Source organism: Aulostomus chinensis, chromosome 10, assembly GCF_037954235.1.
Source record: "Aulostomus chinensis isolate RoL2024-O1b breed Wild chromosome 10, RoL_Achi_v1.0, whole genome shotgun sequence".
NCBI lineage: Eukaryota > Metazoa > Chordata > Actinopteri > Syngnathiformes > Aulostomidae > Aulostomus > Aulostomus chinensis.
Window position 1 is genome coordinate 11,068,537 of NC_141329.1, and position 26,694 is coordinate 11,095,230.

A 26,694-nucleotide genomic window follows, 5' to 3' on the forward strand; every position below is an offset into this window, starting at 1 on the left:
AGTGTCGTAAATCTGTGAATCGAAGTTGACTCCAGAAGTTACGCTCCAAAGACATTCATGTTTAATGATCCTTGCTCACAAACAAATGAAGGTATGCTAATTTAGTGTGGTGTTTTTTTTTATTTGTAGAAAACATGTTAAAATCATACAAAGAAACACAAATTCTTTTCGTTTTGTCTCCAATGTGTGCTTTGCTTTTATCAAGCGCATTGATGGTACATCAATGTATTGATCAAGGTATTGATGTACCTCCTATAAATATTGTTCAATAATTTCCCCGAAAAGAATTGTGACAGTTTCTCAACGTTGATTCAAATGTAAATCATCCTGTTTAGATATATAATATAGACAAATCGCAGCAAAAATCAGCAGCTGGAAAAATGTAGCTCGTATCCTCCAACCGTCTGTGTAATCCATCGTCGCTAATATAGAACCTCTCTGTACCGCCGATGACAGTACATCCGGGTTACTGTGGTGACCTTGGTTGGCTGGTCATCATGGCGTTTATCGTCAGGTTGAGTTCTGCATGTCGCAGAGGAGTTAAACGTAAGTATGTCTTTGTTTCCTCAGCGTTTCTCTCTGTTTTAAATATGTTTTCCTCAATTATTTGAGTGGGTTGCCAACAGGACGTTTGTGACGCAGATGTCGAACGTTGTTTTCAAATAGATAAATCACGTCAACCAGAGGGATGTGGTCCTCTCAAGTTCATGACTTTGCTTTAGCAAACATGTAGTTGCCCCACCAGCTGCAGTTGACTTCAGTGTATATGTAACTAAGACCACCCATTGGAACGTTTTAAAAAGCAAAAATTAAATTTGCTTCATGATGTAACGTTGCAGCTAGCTCGAGAGACGCCGGCTTCGAAAACCATACTCCGTGTAGAAGTTCGTCATTTCTTAGATTGTATAGATTTCGCTAATGTTACACGGAGGCCACAACTTGTCGAAATACATATTTTAAGTCGACGTTACTCGTTTGTCAATTCGGCTCAAGTAGCACAATCAAAAAGCACCACAGACTTTCCGGCGTAAGTTCAACTTAGGTTAAGACTCCTCGTCAGCAGCGCCTCCATCTTTGTTGTCTGAAGCTGCAATGTTTGCATTCGAGCCCTGTGTTTCACGCCTAGTCACCAGTTACCCAGTTTATGGCCATCATTTGACTCCAAAACATACTAAAACAATTAATGATATACACACAATATCGTATTTTTTGCCATATAGTGTCATGTCAGAATTGATGTTGGCCGATGACCAATATTTAACAATTGAAAAACACTCTTACGTGTTTTAAAAAACTGTCAATATGATATTAGCATTTTTCACATCCTGAGTAACACATGTAAACATTATGAATTTGAAAAAAGTTTTCTTTACCTTCTATACATTTTAAAATCCCTTAAATCTGTAATTGTGTCTTCATCATTGATGGTGGGCAAAGAAGCTTGAGCAAACCTGGTTTGATACTGATACGTTTATAATAAAGGATCAATACCTGCCAATATGATGATGTGCTGAAAATGTCATGCCTCCCTAAAAAAAAGTGTATATCCTGTTTAAATTATAATTAAGTTGAATGAGTGAAATTTATAAATAAAATTTGAGGTTTTATTAAATTCATGGTATGTGGTAATTGACTTTGACTAATCTGTGCAATAATGGTGCAGTAAAATATTCTGTTTTGTACTTCATGTAAATATTTTTATAATATAAATGTTAATATTTAATTATTCCTGTTTTGTTTTTCTTATTTCAGAAATCTCTTTGTAAATGCTGCTGAAACTATTTCAATTTCTCCACTGTGAGATAAATAAAGTATTCTTATTCTTATTCTTATTCATTTTTTACTGGAAAGTATGAATCCTTGTTGTTGTTTTTTTTCTCCTCAGCTCTGTTCTGCCAAAGTACGTTGCTGGCCAGACCTCTGGTTGTTCCACACAAAAACCAGGAGCAGCCCTACCTGCTGACAGCCAGGATTCATGCTTCACAGGCATTAAATGGTCAGTCTGACGAGTACATACATGCAATTAGAGCTGCGCAATAACCTCCAAAACCCCATATTCCAATCATGCTATATATCTTGATTTAGTCTACTTTTTTGTAATAGTTTCATTTTTTAATGTCACCAAATATCAGGTTGTATTTCTTATAATATTTTTAATCATATGCTCAATAAATCCCCCATTTTTTGTGTAAATTTCCATCCATGCGTGTTACAAACTATAAAATATGAGTAGGTAAATGGAAAACACTTTTAAACTGTAGAAGCAAACAAATACAATCACAGCTTTAAAATGTGAATATTCAAGTAGTGTTTTCAGCATTGCGCTAAACATGGTTTCGCTACCGTGCCTTAGCTGAATATTTCCCTCCATCTCTGTGATTCTTTATCATATGGAGATCTGCAGGCAAAAGGCCCCTACAATGTCTGAGTCTGGGGTCTCTTTTCACCACGTAACAATTATTTGTTGCTGTCAGTGATCAATTGTTTGACTTGAGTCTAACAGAGGTGGTTAAAGATGCTAGCTGTGGGGGCTGCTACATACTTTTCAAAGTACAGTTTTTCTTTCTAAATTTTCGGTCCCAATTATCATCATATTGCATGGCTCGACATGCAGCCTCCAGAGGCGGCGCCACATCATTGTCAAGCCAACAGCATGATCTAGTGCAGCCTGGGAGATTATTGCCAAGTGGAATTGAACCAGTCTCACCAGTCCCACAAAAAGAACTGTGTCCATAAGATCTTAGCAAACCGAGAAATGATAGTCTTATACACTGTGTAGTGATGTGGTAGTTTGTAGTATTTGCCAGTGTTACTAATGAAGATTGAGGTAATGAGCATTTTGTAAGTCTTATGTTATTGTTTGTTTTTGTTTTTTGCAGAAAGCTCATATTCACAGCTGATGAGTCAAACTAAAATATAGATCAACATGAGCTATACATCAAGCCAAACTATGACAACTGAAGGTTTCTCTGAAAGCTGGAAGGTTTTCCTTTTTGTTCTTCCTTACAGTTTTACTTGGTGTCTCCTTGGCCACCTGCTGGTGTGATTTAGCATCACAAATGCTGTGTTAGTATTTTGACACTGGGTTCATGCACAGTTGGCTGAATGTCAGTCAGTTTTACTTGCTAGTTATTGGTCTTCTACCAGGGTTCGTGGGTCACTCAAAGAAAGATGGAGGGCCATTAGCTTTGCTACAGAAGGCACAGTTCGCTTGTTAGTCTTGTTTTAGTATTTATGTGAACAAAGTGAAAGAGTTCATATTTCTTACATTTCTCACCTCTGTTGGACTGTCAGATGTATGCTTGCCTACAAAAAAAGGGGGGGGAAAAGAGCCTCGGTTCAGACTTTCCGGGGTGAAACTGCTGTGAGGCACCTGATGTTTTTTGCAAAAATAACCAATCTTATCAAACTTTTTTTTTTTTTTTACTGCCGGCCTCAATGCATCTATTGTTCATGCTTCGCAATGTGAAATATTTCTGGCTTAAGATCACATTGTATTCATTACTATATTCACTCTGTAGACTGGAATATTTTATTCATTTAAGAAAGGGGTGAAATGTCTTTAAAAAAAAAAAAATTGGTTGTAAAAATGTTAAATTTCCTAATATTTCTTGAATGTAGTCCAAAATAGGAGCCCAGCATCAGTAACCTTTCTTTAATCACATCTGTGGTGTGGTGATCTTTTCACAGAGATCTTGGAGCTTTTTTCTGTAACTGTTGTATCTCCTGCTCTACAGCGGGCTCCGGCTCCAAAGCTGCCTCTCTGCACTGGACAGCAGAGCGAATGTTGAGCATTCTACTGCTGGCCATGGGACCTGTCGCCTATTTTAACCCTTGTTCTGCCGTAGACTACTCCTTGGCTGCTGCCCTCACCCTGCATGGACACTGGTAAGACAAGCTACCACTAAAGTTCGTGTCCCATCTGGCGGTCGGACTTTAGTCTTTCTCTCCCCACCAATAAAATCTAGCGATTGCAGAGCTCATGCTGTGTCCGATTGAACAGGCAGGATATGAATACTCGCTCTGGTATCAGTTGACTTGTAGCTGTAGTTTATAGCACCATAAATAACAACCAGCAGCATAAGTACAAGAAAATAAATCAACGCCTCTCCGAGTCAACAGGAATTCTCATGAAGGAAAGATTTATAGCTGTTGTCTCATACTGCAGTAGTTTGATTGATAGATGACCAAAAAACTTACATGTGAGCGTACTTTTACCCCCAGGGTACTTTTAAAATTTACTAGTTACTATCGTTTAACTGATAACATACTGCCTCTGATTCCAATATGTTTGCGTTACTTTCAATGGGATAAGCATAAAATGGTGACGGTAAACTTGGGCATTTATCCAGTGTTGCTGCGCCGATTTTTATCCTTTCCCTCTTCTACCACCACAGTTTTCAAATGATGTGTTTGGACTTTCTGTCTAGTCTGAAGTACACCGCATTCGTCAGACCGTAAAGAGGAATTCCTTTTGAGCTCAGGCTAGACCCTGAGGTGCCACATAATTGAATCAATCTGACTTTTTGGAACGCCTGGCTTCAATTTTTTGTTTTCAGTCACCTGATCTATCAATGTCATGGCCATTTTGCAGGGTAAAAAGTAATAAATGTCATGATGAGAAATACCTTTTTGCAGATTTCAAGCTACCGCCTTGTTAATACTGTGACTGTAATGTATCGGACCTCTAAATAGAGTGCTGTATGGATTGGATATATTTGTAGGTTACCCGGAAGGCCCTCTATGAAAAGACAATTGGATATTTACATTGGATTTTCAGTTATTTCTGCAAAAATGCTTAGTGGGATTTTTATGATTTTCCATACAAACTTTCAAAGGGTTTTTATATAGATTGTCTACTAGTCCTCAATCTGTCTTTTTTTTTTCTTTTTTTCTATTATTACTGATTTCATAGGAATTCATCTGAACCTTTCTTGCTTTCTTGCTCTCACTGTCACACACACAATTTATGTGCCCTAGTTCTCAGAGTTCAAGCATCTTCATGGCAGAGCTAGAGATCGACCCATTATTGAGTTGTATTTGGCAAACAGATTTTCAGTCTGGCGGCGCAAATTCACGAGGCGAAATATTCGCCATTCGCGCAAGTTGAAAATATTGAACTTAGGCAAAAAATTTGCGTCAAGACAGCCAATCAGCGTTGAGGATGTCCCGACATCACGGCTGACTGACTGACTGACAAGATGGCGGACAAGTTGATTTGTGGCTATGTGTGTAAACCCGGTGCTATATGACACTAAGTGTCAAAATTACAAGAACCAGTTGAATAAATTGGTGTCCATTCATTACATTCTGTCACCGACCCTAGCTAGCAGGTCGTTAAACTGGCCAGTCGTCATCCGAAAATACCGCTTGAAGCGGCAGTTATCCAGACGGAGCCCCTGGAGGAGCTCAGTTCACTGAGCGGGGAAATTCACCGAGCTGAGCTCGCCTCTGGATGGTGTTGATAACCCACATACAACGGCGTTTAGTTTTCCGACGTATTTCTGTGAATATTCATGGTGAAATGGCGGAAGGAAACGTTGCCGGAAATACTCACAACTCGGGCAGTTGAGCGAATTCGCGTGTTTGCGCGAATGACACAAATGGACACCAAAATGATCCGGCGTCAAATTTGCGCGAATGACGCGACTCGAAATTCGCGTTTGCGTCCGGTGTGATCACGCAGTTAGGGCTGTAGTGATACACTAATCTTGCAATACGATACAATACATGATATATTCGTCTCACAATACCATATATATCGCGATATTCAGCTCACGATACAATTCGATTGACTTACATCCTTCCTTAAAGATTTTAAAGGGACAAAGTGATTTTAGTGACATCTTGTCAGTGTTCCATTGACTTGGATTGAATTAACTGAACTGAAAGCATCAATTGCACAATATATGGCTCTGACTGGCAGCTTGCAAATGCTGGACAAAATGAATCAAAGATGTGATGAGAAAATTAATCTCATTTATTGAAACTGAGTGCAAATTGTAGCTTTCAAGCTTTTGAAAAGTAAAGTGAACAATGGAGAGTAAAGAGCAGTAAATGGCCTTCTTTGGCAGCTTTTTTAGCTTGATACTGAACATTTGAGGTAGCTACTAGCCAATCTAACCACCAGGTTAACTAAAAGTAAACCATGGCAGCCAATAATTCAATTTGCGGGTGACTATAGCATAGCGGGGCTGCATTGCATTCATCACGCGCCTAAAGCCGGTGTTTTCCACCACTGAATAAGGTCTCAAATCCTGACAAATAAAGTAGGCAATGGAGTCCGTAATTTTCTGTGACCTCGGTGAAGATGGGAACTTGTGGCAACCACCGCTGTTACTGTCCAGCGTGGTTTGTTTCGGGTCGCGCTGCAGCTCCTTTGGCTCGGTCTCAGTTAGCATTTCCTTGTCTGGGTGATGACATTTTAGGTGGGCTCGCAGGTTGGTGGTATTTCCAGAGTACTTGTTTGTGTGACATGGTTTGCAAACCGCCATACTTTTGTCTAAATCATCGCTTTCCTTTTTGTTTTTGAACCCAAAATGCTCCCACACATCTGCGTTTAAGCTTGCAGACGCTGGATTTATACTCGCCGCCATTCTCCTTAATCTCTCAGCTCTCACCGGATGAGAAAGGCTTCTGGGTAACTAGAAATGCTCTACAGTGACACTAGCGGCTGGCAGACCAAATTGCTCTTCCTGCTAAGAGCGGGACGGGGATTTGAATGGGGCTTAATGTATCAATACTCGCGGCTGAAGAATCACTACTCTCTGGGGAAACAAAATATCGATATGAATCGCAGAATCGATAAAATTGCTCAGCCCTAGTCACTGTGGTAGTCTTTAGCCAGCAGAGAATTGGGGACTTGAAGGTCGTTACCCAGCACCACCACTTGACTCATCTGCTGACAAAGTCAGGCGTAGTGCCTCTGGGATTTCGTTGGAGAAATGCAGCCATCTCACTGCACCTATCAGCAGTGATCAGTTGCGGCGTGGTTAGTTCCAGCTCTGTTTGCAGACTTGTGAAGGGCCCTTAAGCTTAGCGTCACAGCGATGTGCTCTCCCATCAGTCAGTGCGCAGACTGAAGAACGCGGCGGGTGCAGGCTGCAAATCCCAGTCATGTGTGGTGATAAGTCCTCTTAAGCTATGGCTTTCAGGGTAGGTGAGCATCTCGAAGCAGCTAACTATTGCCTCTTCCACCAAAAACCCAGCAAGACAAATACCTTGATGTAATTTGGTGGTGGCGGCGTATTGAGTTGAAACATGAGAAGCTTGGAAAGCTTCCTCTTTTCAGCTGGTGCATTTAAGCCTGTGCCAAATAGGATTTACCTCAGAGGAATGTTGGAGCCTCCAGTGAACCAGTTCACTTGGGATGCTACAGGTGGCAGAACTGAGTTGATTTGAGAAAATATCTTTTTTTGTTACCTCATTTTGCTTTTTTTTTGTCTTGCAGGGGCATCGGTCAAGTGTTAACTGACTACGTTCACGGGGAACCCAAGATCAAGATTGCCAACGCAGGTCTCTTCCTGCTGTCCACAGTCACCTTTGCCGGTCTGTGCTACTTCAACTACAACGATGTGGGCATCTGCAAAGCCATCGCACTTCTATGGAGCAAATGAACAGGACTGTGCACTGGGAGGCTTGGGAGAAAACTCCTGGACACTGGAGTGGGAGCGGTCTCATCCTTGCTCAATGTACAAATTCAAAGTGTTCTATGTAAATTCTTATAAATATATCATTTTCACAATATTCCAGTGATTTGCTGCTGTGTAATCGCAACATTTGTTGATCAGTTCAAATAGGCCTGGAACACGATGGAGATGTGCGATGCGTACCGTCCGCAGGGCGGAGGGGCTTCTTTATCCAGCTACCCTGGCTCTGTTTGTTCTGGCCATTGACGTATATATTTGTGTCCATGGTTCTGCCCGCCCACAGCACAAACAGAGCCATTTCTATGGAGATTCTGTCATTTTAAATGCTAAGAGGAAAGAAAAATTGAGATGCCGCATGACTGCTGTGGTCAGTATAGCTGGTCCAATTGATTAGAGCGATTAATGACAACAGCAACTGTCACTCCGTTCACGTTACACATCGCAGACCCAGTGTTTTCCAGGCTTTGCAATACTGATTGGGGAAATTTCATCCATTTTCTCTTCTCACTGTGGAGATTAGTTTATGTTCAGTGTGGACTTGAACTTAGCTAAGTTCTCTGTTGACAGTTATTAAGCATGTTGCTACCATTTCTGCACCTTTTTAAGATACCTGGCATCCTCACATTAAGTCTCTATGTACTGGTAACTCGATAGAACAAAAATGTCTTACAAAAAGTGCCGTTTGACATCCAATTTATTTATTTTATGTTAAGGTCCTTTTTGTGTTCTTAAATGTGTTGTTTCCTTGACAATGTGTACATACTGTTTGCTCTCAACCCCATCAGGAATAACACAGCAGCACTAACTGAGTAGCGCTGCAGCCTCATCCTTACTCTAGCTCCAGCTAACACCTCTGTGTCGCTGGAAAAGGCTAGCTCTTAAGTGCCACCCAGGTGTTCATCTCCAGCTGAACAACAAGAAACAGGTTCTGTAACTCACAGCTGCAACATGCCGTCCCCTGCCGACAAAATCTCTCTAAAGACAGTCATAGAAAAGCCTGTGTATCAATGAGTTGTGCTGTACTTAAATGTATGAATCACCATTTGCTTCCACTGTATGAGTGAGCAAACAGCAAATTAAAAATCAACACATCTTTTAAAAGTTTAGAATGTACATTTATTTGGTCCATTGGAAGATACATCTGCTTCATAGCTTTGTTTTCTGGCAACGAACCTCATGTAATGCTGCATGCATTCATTTGGCTTGCTAATCATTAAAAAGCTTTATTGTGAACACGCCAACACCCTTTTCTTACAGAAATTAAAATTGTTATTTTTTTTACCACTCAAGTGCACAAAAGAATAAAAGACACCTTTCTCAAAGTCTCAGTTTCAAAGTCTGAGACACAACTAGGTTCTATTAGTGGAGGATAAAGAGTTCCAATAAGCAGAGTCCAGGAAAGTTGAGCCCAAAGAGCTTTACTGTCCTTACAGCATACAAAGTGAGCTTTTTTTTCCTGGTATTGAATACATCTCTTTATACTCTCAAAGTGGGCGTGGGGATGTGCTTTCACCACGTCTCCTAGTTACCAGTATTTGACATCATTACCTCATATCTAATGGAATCTGGTTCAGTGGTCATCCAGTGAGAAACAACTTTCTATTGGAATCACACAACGTGTTAATCTGCCATTGAGAATGAACCCCCAAATTGGTCCAGTCAGGCAGTAAAGCTATTGGGGTCAACGGTTCCTGCACTTCCTTTTTCAAAAAGAATACACATTCAAGACCTGGCAGTGACCTTGTGACTCATCTGGGCCAGAGTCTAGCCCCTCTGCCACATGCTGCCTCGATCACAAATGGAGTAATTGGCCACATCTTTTTATCCAAGGTCAGGCGTATACTATCTTGTTATTCCTCAGTAGTATGGGCTTGTAGAACCTGAGCCCCTGCAGATTCAAGACTGAAGGCTTTATGGCCTTAAGTCCATCCATCCACCCATCCATTTTCTTCTGCTTTTCCTAATTAAGCGTTGCGGGGGGCTGGAGCCTATCCCAGCGTCAACGGGCGAGAGGCGGGGTTCATCCTTGACAGGTCACCAGGCCATCGCAGGGCCAATACATGCAGACCCCACACAGAAAGATCCCGTGCCTGAGCGGGGACTCGAACCCGGAACCTTCTTGCTGTGAGGCGACAGTGCTGACCACTGCACCACAATGCCACCGACCCAAAGCCTTGGACACCAAATCTTTTGCTGCAGCCACCTAACAAATTTGATGACCCGCCTGGTGTCTGTTTAAAAACCATGTTTAGTGAAAACATATGCATTGACTTGTTCTTTGCCACTTTGGCCATTTTGCTTTAATTTCCTCCTAAAAATCTTTCCATATATTTGCATGAGCATTTCTTAGTTCATAAGGGTCATGCGAGTCAGGGCAAGATTTTTACAGCATAGACTGACATGGTGACATTGTGAAAGCCCAAAAAAATGGGTGTCGTCAAATTCAGACATTAGGCAAGAAGACGGGGTCTTTGGGTGAGAATTTAGAGTGAGTCTAACCCCGTCAAGGGGTCCTATACTTGTAGTCCTAAAACTGCTGGGCCTCTATCACTATCATTTCAGACACAGGCTACTCTAACCCCCTAAACAGGAACCGCAACCGACCAGAGGAGACTCTAGGGCCGTGACCAGGACACCTACCACCCAGTGTCACACCCACAGACATCATACCAAGACAAAGGCAACTCGGATACCGAATCAGCATCCCCGTGCAACACAATAGATAATATATTTCATAGATGTATCCTTTTGTGATATATTTTAGCATAATTGTTAATTCCAATCTCTCCAGAATAAAAAAAAATAAGATAAAATAGGATAAGATAAAGCTTTATTCATCCCTCAGTGGGGAAATTATCAATAATGAAATTAAAACCTGGATATTAAACTAACCTAAACTCTGTAGGTTCATCCACACTTTCATCAGTGTAATGCAACACCAGCCTGTTCAAAGACGGAACAGCCACGCTCAGCTCAAGTCCCAGGAATTCCCGCTGATACATGGAGGACTCAAACTTGAATTTTGTGCTGGATGGAGAAATTTTGGTCATGTAGAACAATGCCTTGTGTGCTGTTTCCACAATGATACTGGGAAGGTCCTATGTTCAAAAGAGAAAGTTAGACACCGGTTATCAACCGAAGTTTGTAAGATCCACAAAAAGCTTTGAACTGATTTTAGTATTTATGGATGTTTTTAGTATGCCATTGAAGAAAAGTTTAAAATATCTTCAGCTAGTATTTACCACTCACCTTATTTTGGACATTTTACCCAAAACACATTCATAAAATGAAGTGAGTGCTCGGCTCAAGAAGGCAGAGCGGCTGAATCGTGTGTTAACTCACCATTGCCTCGGGGATAATTTTGTGATTTTCACTGCAACACACCACCATCTTCTGGTCGTCGATGTTGGCGTACAGTATGGCTGCCTTGCCCTTTCGCTCAATATGGCTTGAGTCATTGTAAAACTGAATGTCGAATTTGTTACCTAAAAAGAAAAACGTACAACGTGAAAAATAGCCGCATCATCAGCGCTTACTGCAGGCGTTCTACACAGAACGGCGTAGAACGCCCACGTGAATTTGATTTGTTTGATCCATTCATACTTTTGATGAGGCAAATGATAAAAGTACATCTTTTCTACACGCATCACCCTTTTGATTTAAAGCAACGTTAAACCGAAAGAGTGTGTTTTACCTTTCAAACACTCACTCACATGTCTTGAACTATCAAAGACGTACCATCACCACCAAATTACACGGAGGACTTATTCCACCGTAGTCTGGGTGAATGATGTGTTATCTGTCGTAGCCATGGCCACCGCCATGGCCACCGCCATGGGCCACAAGATGTCAGTCAACATGCTCCTCATAAAAATGGTCTTGAAAATGCAAATACATGTGATTTCACATTCAATCAAAACTCTTAATGGCAATAAATACACTTTCCAGATGTAAATGAACGAATAAAATGAAAGTAAGAAAATTGTGAAAATTCTAGAGGTTAAGGGATATTTTCAACTTTTGGGATTAGAACACGCCTAAAAAAAAGATCAACTGGAATCTAAATTTTGGCCATTCATCGTGAAAACTCAAGGAAGTGTGCATAATATTGCGGTATTTTACCTTTCTGCTGCTCTCTATTTAAGTTCTTGAAAAGGAAACCGTCTTCAGCATCCAAAACCAGATATTTGTTGTTGCTGCTTTGTAACTGATATTCGCGCTTCTCGGACTTTTGGAAAGCGTCTTCCTCCACAAACACGCCTTTGGGAGAAAAGCTAAATTAAAAGATGGTACTATTTCAACTTGTATCAGGAAGATGTAGAAGAACAATGAATGTGAGGCTATGATTACCCGTCAGTTAACTACTTTGGGCTACGTTTTCATGAATAAAAGTCTCCGATAATTAAGAACTTTCTTACCTGTTTCAGGCCCTTCAAACAGCCAACGTTGGGCAACAGAAGAACATTCAGAGAAACGATTAGCCAGTTAGTCTCAATGATCTTAAAACAAAACATTTTTTGATTACCTAACAGACTCGACAATAATTATGACAATAGTGGGGGGAGTAAAATGACAGCAAAAATTCTCCCTAAATATAATGCAAGTTGTTCAATCGATATAATTGTGCATATACTGAGAAAGACATGAGTGTGAAATCTGGTTTACCTTGGAAGAAGAAGGCATCACTAGATATGCCGGAGAATAGAACAGTGGAGTAGTCTTTGGAAGACATCATACCTGAAGACAAAAAATATTGCTTTTTTTTTAAGTTGTCATTGTTTTCTTATGTCTGCTGTACGCTCATGTCCCTCTTGTTGCCAATTCAAATTCTTGACACTGCTGCTTTTTGTGTTCTACGTCACATTGCGGCCTATCTGATTTACTCAAGTCAAGTCAAATCGCAAGCAAAGCTTTCACATGACACTTCACAAGTAGGCGGCACGGTGGTGCAGTGGTCAGCACTGTCACCTCACAGCAAGAAGGTTTCGGGTGCGGGCCCTGGCTCGAGCACAGAGGTGGAGTCTCCATGTTCTCCCTGTTCCTGTGTGGGTTCTCTCTGGTACTCCAGCTTCCTCCCACAGTCCAAAGACATCAAGAGGGGACGAGGCTGACTGATACTCTAAATTGACCGTAGGTGTGACTGTGAGTGTGAATGGTTGTCTGTCTCTATGTGTTGGCCCTGTGATGGACTGGCGACCTGTCCAGGGTGAACCCTGCCTCTCGCCCAAAGGCTGCTGGGATAGAATCCAGATATGAATACAACTAGTACGAATACTGATACCTCCCCAGCATAAAACTATACTTTGTAGAATATAAAAACCTAAAAATCCATTTTTCTTTAAGGGAAATACTTACAGAAAATACTACTCTTGCAGTTGCCAGTGAATGGTAGTTCTTGGTTCCAAGATCTGCTTTTGTTAGCTTCCTAAAAGTAGGCGGCTCAACAGAGTGATGGAGTTTTAAGTTTCAGTTAGAGTTTGTTGTTCTTTTTTCGACTGATATGTTTTACAAAAATCGCAAGCTTTTTGTGGCCTGTTAGGAATCCTTATGTACTTATGTACAATTAAAAGACATTCAACAACATTACAATATAAAAAAAAATGTACGCAACAGCCTAGAGGACATCAGCCTAAAAAGAAACAGGCTGTAAGATGCATCTTTTACAATGAAAGAAGGCAATTACAAACTCCAAAAGAATCTCTGGGTTTAACTCTGGGAGGGCATGGGATATCAAGTCTGAAAAACACGTGTCTAATGAGTGCAACACTCATCCATCCATCGTCATCTTCCTCTTATTCCTACACGTCATGGGTCGCGGGGGGGCTGGAGCCTATCCCAGCGTCAACGGGCGAGAGGCGGGGTTCACCCTGGACAGATCGCCAGTCCATCGCAGGGCCAACACATGGAGAGACGAACAACCATTCACACTCACAGTCACACCTACGGTCAATTTAGAGTATCAATCAGCCTCGTTCAACACTCATTACTGCTTTTAATTTAGATATAAATGCAAAACAGAGCAATAATTTTGAAGCAAACCAGACCACCCACCTCTGCGATGGTGAGTGACAAACCTCAAAGTGCAGTGGTAAAGGGTTTCAAGCCGTTTCAGCAATTTTTTTTTCTCAACAAATGTTTTTCTCTGAACAATGTGGAACCATCTTATAGTTTTGCTTCAAATGAATGAATCATCATCAGCAGAACTCACGGGTTTTATTGATCTCCACCTGCAGCCTACAGAGAAGTCATTCAAAGAATCCAAAGGGTTTCTAACGTTGTGAAATGAAAAGTGTTTACGGGTGAAAAGGGAAATTTGTTTAAAATTTAATAAAGTTAATGTTCGTTTGTTTTTTTTTGTTTTTTTGCTTTGTTTTTGGGACCATTCCACGAGCTGGAATGTGAGATGGGAAAATATGCAGTCAGTGGGTGTATGCAGCTGAGGCCAGGGTTCAGGTTTTTGCATGCACATCATCCCCACCACCCACACACAAAACCTAAATTCTTTAACTGTGTATTTGAACTGGTATATTAATACAAAAAGGAAAAGATTTATTTTTTTCCCCACAAATCGTACTCAAATACACTCACTTCAGAACTGATGAGCTGAAAGGAGAGAGACCTACCGGCGGGATGGCGGGTGTCTTAAATCTTCGCTCCTCTTTGCTGCACAGGAAAAATGAGTTCCAACAAGAAATAATAATTGGCTGAAGTTGAGGGGTTTTTTTTTGTTTTGTTTTTTTTTACTGTCCTTCGAATCTTGTAACATATACACGCAGTCTAACATACGGACTCATCAATCTGCCCTTCGGCGAGTGACCGTGGCTGATCGGACCATAGAATGAATAAACTGTGGGCGGAGACTCGCGGTTTTTTTTTTGGGGGGGGGGGGGGGGGGTTCCCTTTCACAGGCGGAAGACGTGGAGCGCCGGGAACGCTACCCGTTTTCACACTGAAGTGAAAGTAAGTTGTCAGGACTTCATGAGGGAAAAAAACGTCATTTTGTCCGAGAAATACGGAAATATTCAGTCCCTTTTTTGGTCGCTTTTCTTGTTTTTCTTCCCCCCCCCCTGTATTTTAGTCTTGTTGTGTTAACCCTCCAGATTACAGCCACCTCTCAGAGCGGTTGATTAAATCTGATCTTCCGAACGGCCTTTGTTGTTGTTGTTGTTGTGGGGGTTTCAAGAATAAATTCAACCAATTTATGAATCCATCCATCGTCATCTTCCGCTTATTCCTACACATTAAGGGTCGCGGGGGGGCTGGAGCCTATCCCAGCGTCAACGGGCGAGAGGCGGGGTTCACCCTGGGCAGTTCGCCAGTCCATCACAGGACCAACATAGAGAGACAAACAACCATTCACACTCATATTCATACCTACAGTCAATTTAGAGTATCAATCAGCCTCGTCCCCAAGTGCATGTTTTTGGACTGTGGGAGGAAGCTGGAGTACCAGAGAGAACCCACGCAGACACGGGGAGAACATGGAGACTCCACACAGAAAGATCCCGTGGCCGAGCCGGGACTCGAACCCGGAACCTTCTTGCTGTGAAGCCACAGTGCTGCCCACTGCACCACCGTGCAGCCCCCAATTTATGAATATTACATCAAATATGATGACGATTATAATATTGTTGTTTTTGGAGTTTTTGTGTTTTAATCTGACTACACTGGTTTTATGGAGCGAGGATGCATCCAGCCACAACATGGCAGCAGCAAGCTAAAGAAGAATGTGCTAAAGTGATTGGAAGTACTGAGTAGAATGTAGGAGCAGCTGCTGTTTAAACACTCGTGAACTTTTACCAGTAAAGGAACTGGAAACAAAACTGATTTCAGTCTCTGTAACTTCCTCTACCCCCTCCACAAATGCACGAAAGCAGACGCGTACAAGCTGTTCTTTGGGGGACACAAAATTAATGGTGGGATATGAGTAAAAAAAAATAACATGTATTAGTAACACTGTCTCTACCTATTCATCCTGTATTTTTCACTCTGCCTCCCAATCAGATTATGAATAAATGATTATTAGCGCTCACATTGAGAATATAATCCCACATATAAAGATATTTTTTTGAATCCTAAAAAAATCTTTATAAAACGGTAGTTTTATAATAGTCGTAATTATCATGATTTATGTGGTTTTATTTACATCTGGCGGGTCAAACCTCATGCCTGGCCCAATTTGGCCTGCAAACTCTACCCTGATGAAAAGTCAAAATGTATTAAATCAAAAAGAAACCAAAGGTCAGCCTATCTGGTAGACTAAATACAAAAATTCTGGTTTTCAGGGAGAACAGGCAGGAGGTGAAGCCCATCAAATGAATAATAAAGACGGATGGGGGGAACATACGCATGCATATTATGCAACAAACAAAAAAACAGTTGTGCAGGGAAGGAGCTGATTGGGTGACAGTACCTGGAACAGGGCTGTGACTCACATCGACTGATCGACTGATAAGCAGGCGAGTGACGTAAAAAAGTGGTAAAAATTCTGAGACAAAACATTAGTCAGTACACAAAAATGTGTGTGCCTGTCTACACACGTGTGTGCATACATAGATGGAAAATTCAGAAGTAGCAGAGAATTCAGTGATCTCGTCTACATATGCCTAGTACATTTTGTTAAAACATATTTTTCCAAGAGGTGTCCAGCACACTGAATGTAGTCGCAATGAGCATTTCAATTCATATGCATTTAACAAAAGAGTACGATTATTTACTGTTTCGTAATGCTGTTATAGCCTCCTGCATATTAATCTATAATGACCTTATTATCATATCACTACTATGATATCATAAGATACTCATGAACATGTTATTGTACACCTCATAAACTGATAATATTGTTTAGCGTCAATTAAATATGATGAGCTTGCACTAGGGAAACGTCCCTTATCAGTTCAGTTCAGACTGAAGATTTTTTTATCAATAAAAAATCTCAGAATGGTTAGAAATTGTGTAAACTTTGTCTGACTCCAGTCACTGTTGATAAAAACCATAAACACAGTCACTGAAAAGTCACTTTGGAATCTTGGGCATGCATTGTTGCACCGCAAGTGCCTGGTCACGGTGAGGTTGCATCTGCACACAGCTACGTGAATCTCTGTTCTCACGAACGACAGCTGATATTTTAGGTCATTTTGTTTTGAGGGTTGTTCTGTTCTTCCTCTCTCTGGTGTTGCAAGGGGCAACGGGTAAGCAATAAATCAGACAAGATTTTCATCATATCAGTGCTCCAATTCTCAGGAGTAGAATGTATGGGTGTGCGTGCAGCACTGCGTGAGTGCAGCTGTGCTTGTGGGTTGAACATTTTTGACCTCAGAGTAGCAGCATATGTCATCTGTGGACAGAATTCATCTCAGCTATCGTATTCCAACGGCCTTCGATGCAGACACGTAGTCAACATTCATTTTAAGTTGAGAAACATTGTAAACCAGTGTCAGTCTTTGTAAAAACTCTGGTCAAACTCGGGGCCCATATTGACGGGACCACAACACCTGGGGGATCAATCCTGTTGATTTTGCCGCCCATAAGGAAATGAATTGATTGTAATTTCTACATTTCTAAACACAATAATGAGTGCTCATTGGTCAGATAGTTGTAATCTCCTCATTTTTCCAAATACACACCTGTCACAGTTCTTGAATGCAACTCAAACAGCCGTGATGTTACTATGGTTACAAAATTTGTGAGATGACCAACAGATAAACATCTAAACAGTTGCCAGATCCCTCCAAACTACTTACGGTAATTTTTTTTTTTTTTTTTGCCTTTCAAGTGCTCACGCATACTGTAGGTGTCTCGAGCTTGCAACAATGTTTTGCCCACCTGCATTGCCTGTATTCGACTCCAGCATGCACAAAAAGCAAGAAACATTAGCTTGAAGCTAAAGGCACCTGATGGCTACAAAACAATAGCAAAAATGCCCAGAAAAATCTGTTTAGAAATTGTCGAGTGCACAGTCCATTATAATTTACATTCTCTTTGTCCATCCTCGTGCTTAGTAATGAATACACTTCGATTCAAGCAAAAAACAAAAACAAATTATTTTTGTACGGTAAGCTAAGTAAATCTGGCTGGCTCTTTCTGCATTCATGAGTCACACAGAAATGATCCAGGAGTGAAAAAAATGTGAGCTCTTTGTGAGCGCTTGACACCTTTTTGAGAGTAAATAGACAAAATACACTGTTTAAAGTGAAGAATCACTTTAAATTACTGTTTTGATGAACAATATACGATATTACTCTATACTGTGTTCATGATAACTACTCTTTTTATACATTTGATATAACAATGTACTGGTTGGACCTTTGTATCACCTACAATAAAGGGACTTGTTTTTTACTTTACATCCCCTAACTGTAAAGCTAAATTTTAGTCCTTGAGCTTCAGTGTTTTCAGTATCAGCAGGACAATGAGTATTAGTATTATAACATACTCGTAATACTTGCATTTTGTACTGACAGAACATGATAATAATTTTTTAAAAAGCAGTGTTCATAAATTTGATGAGCTTGCACCAGCGAAATATATCACTGTCTGTTCAGAGTGAGGCCTTCCTTATCATGAAACATTTCTGAGGGGTCATGAGCAGTGTATAAACTCTGTCTAACTCCAGTCATCATTGATAAAAACCATAAAGAGACTCACTGAAAAAGGCGATATGGAGGATTGGCACTGGCTTGCAGTATCACACCACAGTTGCATGGTCATTTAGAGGTTGCATTTGCATACAGCTACCTGCATCTTTTATTTTCCCTAGCCCACACTGTTGGCCACTAGGTTATGAGGGTGATTCTTTTTTTCCTCTTCTAGAAATTATGCTTCATGAGACAACAGGAGACAGTCAGGTGTGGTATTCAACATATCAGTTTTCTATTTGCAAGTAAAGGAGCGTATGAGTGCATGTGTGAAGCATCGAATGCTTGTATATAAAACATGGAGGCCTCAGAGAAGCAGCATGCAGGCCGACCTCTGTGCGGACATGACCCCAAATTGTAATATGCTATGTCTGCTGAGAGTGAGATTAGAGAACATGAATGGAAGCTGAAGGATCAGATGGGAGGTTATCGAGGAGCTACCATTGGTTTTGAATACTATGGGATGTGAATTTGTTTGATTATTGATAGAATTTGTCAGCACTACAGTTTCAAAACTATGCAAGATGCTGTCACGCATATTAAGGATGTGCAACATGCATCATTCATTAATGTCATTAATGCTACTTATCTATTGTGCACTACTACTTCTTCTGCTCTACTGCCTCTAATGCACCGCTACTTCTAACATGCACTTTACAAAGCAACTGCTGCTAACCCTGGGAGGTATAGACTTCCTTGCTCTTCCATTCCTATTGCATGTTGTTGTTGTGTAACCAACAGTACTGCTCTCTGCTCCCTTAATTGCTCCCCACGGAGATGAATAAAGTTTTCTGAATCTGGATCTGAATCAACTGAGATGAAAAGGGATGCCAGCTGTGGTGCAGTGGTTAGCACTGTCACCTCCCAGCAAAATGGTTCTGGGTTAGAATCTGGGGCTTTTGGGTAGAGTTTGAATGTTCTCTCTAGGAGCTTCTCCTGCTTCCCAAAAACCAAAACCAAAACCAAAAAAAAAACCTCTAAATTGACTGTAGGTGTAAGTCCCCATATGTCACCCTGTGATAGACCAGCAACCTATCCATCCAGTGACAGCAGGGATTTGCTCCACCCCTACGTCGTGATGAGATCACACAACATGTGACGTCTGTCATCCTGGCATTCCAAATAATCTGTTTTAACTACTACAGTTTTACATGAGTATTCAGTACTCAGAGGTCAGACAATATTCATCTTCAAACTCTACTACATACCTATGACGCAACTTGAATAGCTGTGATGCCATCATGGTGACAAAATACATGAACTGACCAGAAGACAAGCACATTATAATCATTATTTTTTTGACATTACAATTATCTAAAACATTTGAACATGACAGTCAAGTTAACCCACGTTTACTTATCAATAATCCAGTATTCTGTCGTATTATGGATTTATTTACATCTAATACAGCAGAACAATGTGAGACTCAAACAGACTCCATGAAGACTGGAGAAAAAGAAGAGAGAGACCCTGCCCAGATGAAGCCCAGGGTCCTCTTTTGGAACCAGAGCTGGTGGTAAAGCTTGAGCGCTATAGGTAAGATCTGGTGGTTGTTCCCTCCACACAAAGCCTCAGCGCTGGAACCAAACTCCTGGACAGGGAAGAGTGCCACTGCTTTGGAGTTTACCCTGTGGATGAGAAGGTTGTCTCCCTATGGGTGATAAGAAACTATGCCTGTTGTCTTTGCTTTTGCCCCAAACGGCAGTCCTGCGTGGGGACTCCATAGTCTTATTGGTGACTTCAATGCACATGTGGGTAATGGTAGAGACAGTTGGAGGGGAATGATTGGTAGGAATGGCCTCCCTGATCTGAACTTGAGTGGTGTTTTATTATTGGACTTACGTGCAAGGCATGGATTGTCCTTAATGAACTCCATGTTCGAGCATAAGAGCACAAGGATGCTCATAAATGTACTTGGTACCAGAGCACCCTAGGACAAAGGTTGATTACCAGTTTTGTTATCGTATCATCCGACCTGAGGCCATATGCCTCAGCCACTCAGGTGAAGAGAGAGGCTAGGCTATCAATTGATACCCATACTGTATGTAGGTGTATTAGGTCAGATGGTGGGGGAGGCATCTGGATAGACCCGGAAAGCCTAAACTAGTAGTGAACTGGGAACATCTGGAGGAGGTCCCTGTTTGTCTGGCATTCAACTCTCACCTCCACAGGGATGTCAGAAAAAATCATGCTGGAGGTGAGAATTAAAGGCTTTGGTGAACCACGATGTGATGAACCACAGTGGACAATGTTGAAAGCTTCTGTTGTTGAAGCTGTGACTGGGACCTGTGACCTGTGACCTCAGGGTCCTTGGGTTCTCAAGGGGTGGTAACCCCTTGAACCTCCTGGTGGACACCAGTGGTCTTGACCAAAGACAGAGTTGTGTTTAAGCTCTTGGCAAAAAGTCTGACTCATTTCTGGAGGTTGGGTTGTGCCTTGTCACTAGTCCTGTTTGTCTTTTTCATGGACAGGGTTTCAAGGTGTAGTTGTGGCAGTGGGAGAGGTTGCAGTTTGGTGGGCTGAGGATTGCATCCCTGCTTTTCGCAGATGATGTGGTCCTGCTGGCTTCATCGGTCTGTGACCTTCAGATCTCACTGGATTGGTTTTCTGCTGAGGGTGAAAAAACTGGAATGAGGATCAGCAACTCTAAATCTGAGGCCATGAAGCGACAGACGGATTCGTTTATTATTAGTAATGGCAATAGTGCTGCTGCTATAACTCACACATTTCATTACGAGACTATTTATGATCAAATGCTACAGTGTTCTTAAATTATGATGACCAAACCAAACATGAAAGATGACTTTATCTGTTCAATTCAGAGAGAAGGCTTCCTTATCATGAAACAGTATATTTGACAGACATAGATGATAAAAACCATAAAGCCAGTCACTGGAGGGTTAGTGGATTACATGTAGAGGACAAGCACTCACCGTAACAATACTGTTGTCTTAGCTACCGCCAGTGTCCAAAAGTATGGGCATAGCCTTTAAAGATCTATCGCGATTGGCTCAGAGTTTCTGAGAGCCATTCTCTGAATCTGAGGTTAATATGTTTTTTGTTGAAGAGGCTTTGCCCTCTCAGAGCTGGTGCTATTGCCTATTCATGTCTATGCTAAATATCAGGGTCAACAAGAATCCATTCACAATGCAACAATACAGGACCCCTGTTACTGACTAGATTTATTCATTGATTTTACCAAATTTTCCAAGCAGGCCTGTATGCACATGTGTCCCAAAATGCCACAACTCAGAATTATTCAGACAAACTGGGAACAAAATAGAGTTTCAGGATGAGACTTGTGGTTTGACATACGCTTAAGAACATTCAGGAAAATTCTAAGTTAATTAACACGGACCCTTGCAGCTTTGAATCCAGAAGAGCATTACTTCACCTTTTCCCCAGGGGAAGTAACATTTGTTTTGAAGTAATCCTCTCAACTGAAACATTTTCACCTCTGCCAAGAATAGTTTAATCCAAGGACGGAATGTTCTACTTTTTTATAGATTTTGAATGACTTTGACTGGTTCTTGAATGGGTGTCTGTCTGACATGAGTGTTTCAGTTTAGCAGAATTGTGAAGAACAAGCAAATTCACCTTGGCTTATTTAAATACTTCATCTCGTGCTTTCCTCTTCCTCAATTTTACACCAGTTTTTTTTTTTTTTTTTTCCTGGCTCAAGCACAGGATCTTTCTGTGTGGAGTCTGCATGTTCTCTCTGTTCCTGTGTGAGTTCTCTCTGGTACTCCAGCTTCCTCCCACAGTCCAAAGACATCAAGAGGGGACGAGGCTGACTGATACTCTAAATTGACTGTAGGTGTGACTGTGAGTGTGAATGGTTGTCTGTCTCTATGTGTTGGTCCTGTGATGGACTGGGGACCTGTCCAGGGTGAACCCCGCCTCTCCTCCGAAAGCTGCTAGGATAGGCTCCTCCATTTTGAAGCCATAATGTATTAAAAAATCAAGGCTGGTTTACATTTGTAGCACCAAGACTAAGAAGGATATAAACTCAATTTGGGTGAATTTCCAGAATTGACCCATTACGGTTTTGACATTGGTAATTCTAAATGGCTGTTTTATGCTTCTGTGGTCTATTCTTGACTATGTCAGTGCTGCAGGGCATAAATTGTTTTTATGGGAAATTCCAAAATTTGTTTCACAATAACTGCACAAGTAGGTCTAACATGCTGACACAGCCTACCAGAAAGTCAAGTCAAGTCACTTTTATTTGTATTGCACCAAATCACAACAAAAGTTTTCTCGTGTCACATTACAACAGGTATAGCACCACACTCCTTCAGTTAATTTACACTCAATTATTCTCCATGGGCAAGCACATCTTATGGCAACAAAATTTTTCCTTTTTATAGAAAGAATAAACGTCAAGCAGACCCAGGCTCAATGGAAATGGTCATCTGCTTTGAGCTTTTGGGTTGGGGGGGGGGGGGGGGCGGGGGTCGGAGGGTGGAGAGTGGGGAAACAGGCAAGGACAGATAAGGGAAAGAGATAGAAAAGGTAGGGCCAGGGACAAAGTGTGTGAGAGAGAGACAAGAGAGAGGTAGAGAGTGACAGACAGAAAGGGACAAGAACAAGACAGAGGGAGGAAGACAAGTGGAGAGAAATACAGAGGGATGAATGATGGGGAGAGTGAAGACACTAAACAAACAACAACAACAAAAACAGCAGCAAGAAGCTAAGCTACTGTAATGGACCGAGCTTGTAGACAAGGGAGACTCACGTGCTGTTGAAAAAAAGAGGGTTTTATTTTACCCAGAAATGAAAAAGGAAATACAAATACAAAATATATAACTAATGTTCTGGGCCCATAAAAGAGGTCAAAGAAACAACTTAACAGGAGGGAACTCAACCCTTCAAACAGAACCAAACAAAATGAACACAATGGGGAACATATACACTGGCTGATCAGGCCACACACAGACACAAAGGGATGACAGGACAAACAAATTACGAAGTAAGCAATCATCAACAAACCTAACAACACCCTTGAACAAAGATTAACTCAACTACTGTTAACCAAACCAAGAATATCAAAAATGAGTATTCAGAAAAGAAAACAACAATATAACTAAACTGAAAATAAACAGTTCCTCCCTATGAGGTTGTCAGGATTGGTATAACCCAATCGCCCACTTCCTGCATTTAACTGCTCCACTTCCCTGATGCACATCCTTTGCCCAAGCCTGGCCCTTTGTTCTCCAGGATCAAGCTTACACTGGTAACGTAAATATACATTAGAACAACTTAAACAAATGACTGTGCAAAAGTTAACTAAATGTGTGCGCTACCAAATAGAAACGAATGTACTGTCAAAACTAAAATAAAAAAGTATGCTTTTTCAAACAAAATCCAGTATGTTGTCATTTGTTTGCAATGTAAAATATGATTAAGATTAACTAAATGAGGGGAAAAAATGAACTGCTAATGCAAAGAAACTAAAGTGCGAGTGCAGGCTCATATGCACTTATTGGAGCTGTGTAGCTGCGAGTGTGGCCGTCACAGCTACCTACCAATTATAAAATCGAATGGACACCAAATTAATCAACTTCAGCATTATACGAGTTTTTAAGTGCCAGGAAATACAACGCAAACACAATACTGATGTTAATGTTTGTATAGTTTTGAGGACACTAATATGAACACTCTTACTAATTGTAAGACTGATGCTAACGGTGGCGGCTTGAGCCTCTCCAGGTCTGCAGCCTCCTCCAGCAGAAGCAGCAGTCAGGGATCTAGGAGATGAAAAGCACAAAGACTCCGGAGAGGAAGTCAAGTTAGTTACATGCAGGTATGAGATACGAATGATGAAATAAGGAGAGAGACTCTCAGCTCACCATGGGAGATCCCCTGTCAGTCTAAGCCTGTAGCAGCACGTCTAAGGGCCAGCCTGAGCAGCCCAACCTGTAAGGTTTATTAAAAAAAAAAGCTTAACATAGAGAGGCTTTGTGTGTCCCAAAACTGGGATTCCAGTTGGATAATAGGGAACTATTTCAGATATGAAAGTGGGCCAAAGGCAAAGGTGTGGCATGTCTCAGGAACTCTTGGATTATATTCATGGTGTTACTTTAATTCAATCCATTTTCTACTGCTTATTCTTGTTAAGGGTTGTGGGGGGTGGAGCCTATCCCAGCTGCTTTCGGGCGAGAGGCAGGGTTCACCCTGGACAGGTCACCAGTCCATCACAGGGCCAACACATAGAGACAGACAACCATTCACACTCACAGTCACACCTACGGTCAATTTAAAGTATCAATCAGCCTCGTCCCCTCTTGATGTCTTTGGACTGTGGGAGGAAGCTGGAGTACCAGAGAGAACCCACACAGACACAGGGAGAACATGCAGACTCCACACAGAAAGATCCCGTGCCGGAGCCTGGGCTCAAACCTGGAACCTTCTTGCTGTGAGGCGACAGTGCCGACCACTGCACCACCGTGCCGCCCTTACTTTAATTCATATATCTACAATTCAACAAACAAAAAAAACAACCAAACGTTATTTAGAAGACTGATCAGATAAATTTCAAATTAAACTTGTTCCCAGAATCTGAATGAACCATGGAGAAATGTGTTGATGCGCCATCACATCTAATCAAATGATACTTGTATGTGGTCAAATCTTTAATTCATTTTGCTCAGTGTCTTGACAAAAGCCTGATTTATCAAGACAAGATTTGAAAATTAAATTTTGCTGTAACTTAATCTCATAAAAGTAAGAAGTCAATAGAAGTGAGCACGATGTTAAGAATATTTTAATTATTCCATGTTTATTAGTTTCCTGCTTTAGTGTGATTGTCTTGTCAGCACTGTTCCTTATTTATTTATCCCCTTGGGGAAATTTGATTTGCAGCAGAGAAATTCTCATGAAACACACCAGCTATACATAAGGAAAAATACATGGATAAAGTTTGTAAACACAAGTATCCTCAAATAGAAACCCTTGGGCCAGACCAGCTGGACACCCTGTTAGTTTGTGTTTTAGAATCTGATGGCTTGTGGAATAAACAAGTGTTTGGACCATTTTTTGTGAACAGGGGGGCGCAGTAGCATCGTGGCAGAAGATTGACACAGTTTGCAAGTGGATGTCTGTCACTCATGATTGAATTCGCCTTCCTCAAAACGCGGTTTTTATAAGTGCCATCGAGGCTTGGAAGAGATGTACCTAAAAGTTTACTGGCTGTTACCATCTTCCTCGCAGCACTTTTGAGCCTCAGAAGCATTTCCAAACCAGCAGATAATACAGAAGCACAAGACACTTTCAATAAAAGCACAATAAAACATGGAGTATTTTGAGGTTCACATTAAATGATAAGTTTCTTTAGGAAGTACGTTCTTTGTGGCACTTTTGCACACAGGCAGTCGGACCAGCAGTCCCACTTGAGTTTGTGGTCAAGCACAACCCCAAGGTATTTGAACTCCGTAACGTACTGGATTGGTTCTCAGTTTTATGAGGGTGGGCTGAGATGAGCTGTACTTCCTGAAATCAATAGCCATCTCCTTCCACAAGACTGGGCCACCTCAAATGGACTGATTGTAACATTTATATTAAAATGGGTGAACATGAGCCATGTTAATCACAAAGGGGCACCACGCACTTTGATAAGAGTAAGCACTTTATTAGCAGGGATTTGCACAAGAATTTGCACATTAGTTTAGCATTTTTGTACATGGGGATACCAGTGACAGGACTGAATGGGCTGGAGGTTCCTGGAGAGGAGAGTCCAGTGGTTGTTGGTTCCTCTACCTGTAAGAGAGTGCCCAATATAATTAATTGAAGTGAGTGGGTACCATGGGGAAATCGCTGAACTTTAAATCATGTAGTTCAGTAATGTACTGCTAATCAGTGATTGTGTCTGCGGGTGTGTGTGAAGACTTACCTGTCTGTCTGTCTCTTCCAGGGTGCGCCGCTCAAAAGAGTCCTCTGGGTGAAAGAGCTGGCTTAAGAGTGTTCCGGGAGGGACTATTTGTTATTCAGGAGGAGGGTTGTGCGGAGCCAGGAAAGGGGTTTTGGTGATGTAAATTTTCACAGATGTTTGTGTGGGTTTAGAGGAATTATTAGGAATGTATCTGGGTATTTTATTGCACATAGATTTTTGTAAGGGGTGTTGTAGGAAAGTTTATTTTATCAGAACTGGTATGGTGGGTTGCTGTCTGTTGGTCTGTCCCGGGTGACCAATCAGTGGCACAGCATAAAAAGGCGCCAGTTACCGTCAGCCTGTGCTGCTGGTCAGGAGCCCTGCGCCTGACAAGCCATGAAAGGTGATAAATAAAAAGAAACATATTGATAAGAAGCATGGTCTCATCTTCCTGCTGATTCTGACCCACCGCCGCTACGGTCACTCTAACAAGGATGAAGCCGAGAGAGACGCTGCAGGGGCAGCCACAGTGCAGCGC

General features: G+C 41.4%; 2 protein-coding genes and 1 long non-coding RNA gene across 5 annotated transcripts; 2 read left to right on the forward strand and 1 right to left on the reverse strand.

The window, feature by feature from the left end:
- The first annotated feature begins 42 nt into the window (after positions 1–42).
- sdhdb (succinate dehydrogenase complex, subunit D, integral membrane protein b) lies at positions 43–8,892 on the forward strand. Of its 3 annotated transcripts, none has more exons than XM_086216010.1 (4): positions 43–91; positions 1,886–1,996; positions 3,738–3,888; positions 7,451–8,892. In XM_086216010.1, exons 1-4 carry the CDS (start codon positions 58–60, stop codon positions 7,614–7,616), a joined length of 462 nt encoding a protein of 153 aa, XP_086072136.1. In that variant the 5' UTR covers positions 43–57; the 3' UTR covers positions 7,617–8,892. The 3 variants fall into 3 exon arrangements, with proteins under 3 accessions (XP_086072136.1, XP_086072135.1, XP_086072137.1); XM_086216009.1 differs by lacking the exon at positions 43–91 and adding an exon at positions 413–546 and having other exon boundaries at positions 7,451–8,890; XM_086216011.1 differs by lacking the exon at positions 43–91 and adding an exon at positions 1,752–1,797.
- On the reverse strand, positions 8,462–14,497 carry LOC147254395 (interleukin-18-like). Its single transcript, XM_086216008.1, has 6 exons — positions 14,273–14,497; positions 12,315–12,386; positions 12,068–12,079; positions 11,772–11,909; positions 10,992–11,134; positions 8,462–10,747 (listed from the first exon to the last, which is right to left on the reverse strand). Exons 2-6 carry the CDS (start codon positions 12,382–12,384, stop codon positions 10,532–10,534), a joined length of 579 nt encoding a protein of 192 aa, XP_086072134.1. The 5' UTR covers positions 12,385–12,386; positions 14,273–14,497; the 3' UTR covers positions 8,462–10,531.
- A 2,846-nt stretch (positions 14,498–17,343) lies between these two features.
- On the forward strand, positions 17,344–19,760 carry LOC147254396 (uncharacterized). The gene is made up of 3 exons (XR_015118090.1): positions 17,344–17,393; positions 18,462–18,496; positions 19,697–19,760. It is a non-coding gene; the product is annotated as an uncharacterized LOC147254396 (long non-coding RNA).
- The last annotated feature ends 6,934 nt before the right edge of the window (positions 19,761–26,694 follow it).

What these genes read in the sequence shown, in the direction of transcription:
- sdhdb (XM_086216009.1), top strand. Translation starts at nt 450, where the DNA reads ATGACAGTACATCCGGGTTACTGTGGTGACCTTGGTTGGCTGGTCATC. An exon ending in ATGTCGCAGAGGAGTTAAAC is followed by an intron (nt 547 to 1,885) that starts GTAAGTATGTCT and finishes TTTTCTCCTCAG; the next exon opens with CTCTGTTCTGCCAAAGTACG. An exon ending in CTCACCCTGCATGGACACTG is followed by an intron (nt 3,889 to 7,450) that starts GTAAGACAAGCT and finishes TTTGTCTTGCAG; the next exon opens with GGGCATCGGTCAAGTGTTAA.
- LOC147254395 (XM_086216008.1), bottom strand. Translation starts at nt 12,384, where the DNA reads ATGATGTCTTCCAAAGACTACTCCACTGTTCTATTCTCCGGCATATCT. An exon ending in AAATAGAGAGCAGCAGAAAG is followed by an intron (nt 11,135 to 11,771) that starts GTAAAATACCGC and finishes TTTTCTTTTTAG; the next exon opens with GTAACAAATTCGACATTCAG. An exon ending in AAATTATCCCCGAGGCAATG is followed by an intron (nt 10,748 to 10,991) that starts GTGAGTTAACAC and finishes TTTTGAACATAG; the next exon opens with GACCTTCCCAGTATCATTGT.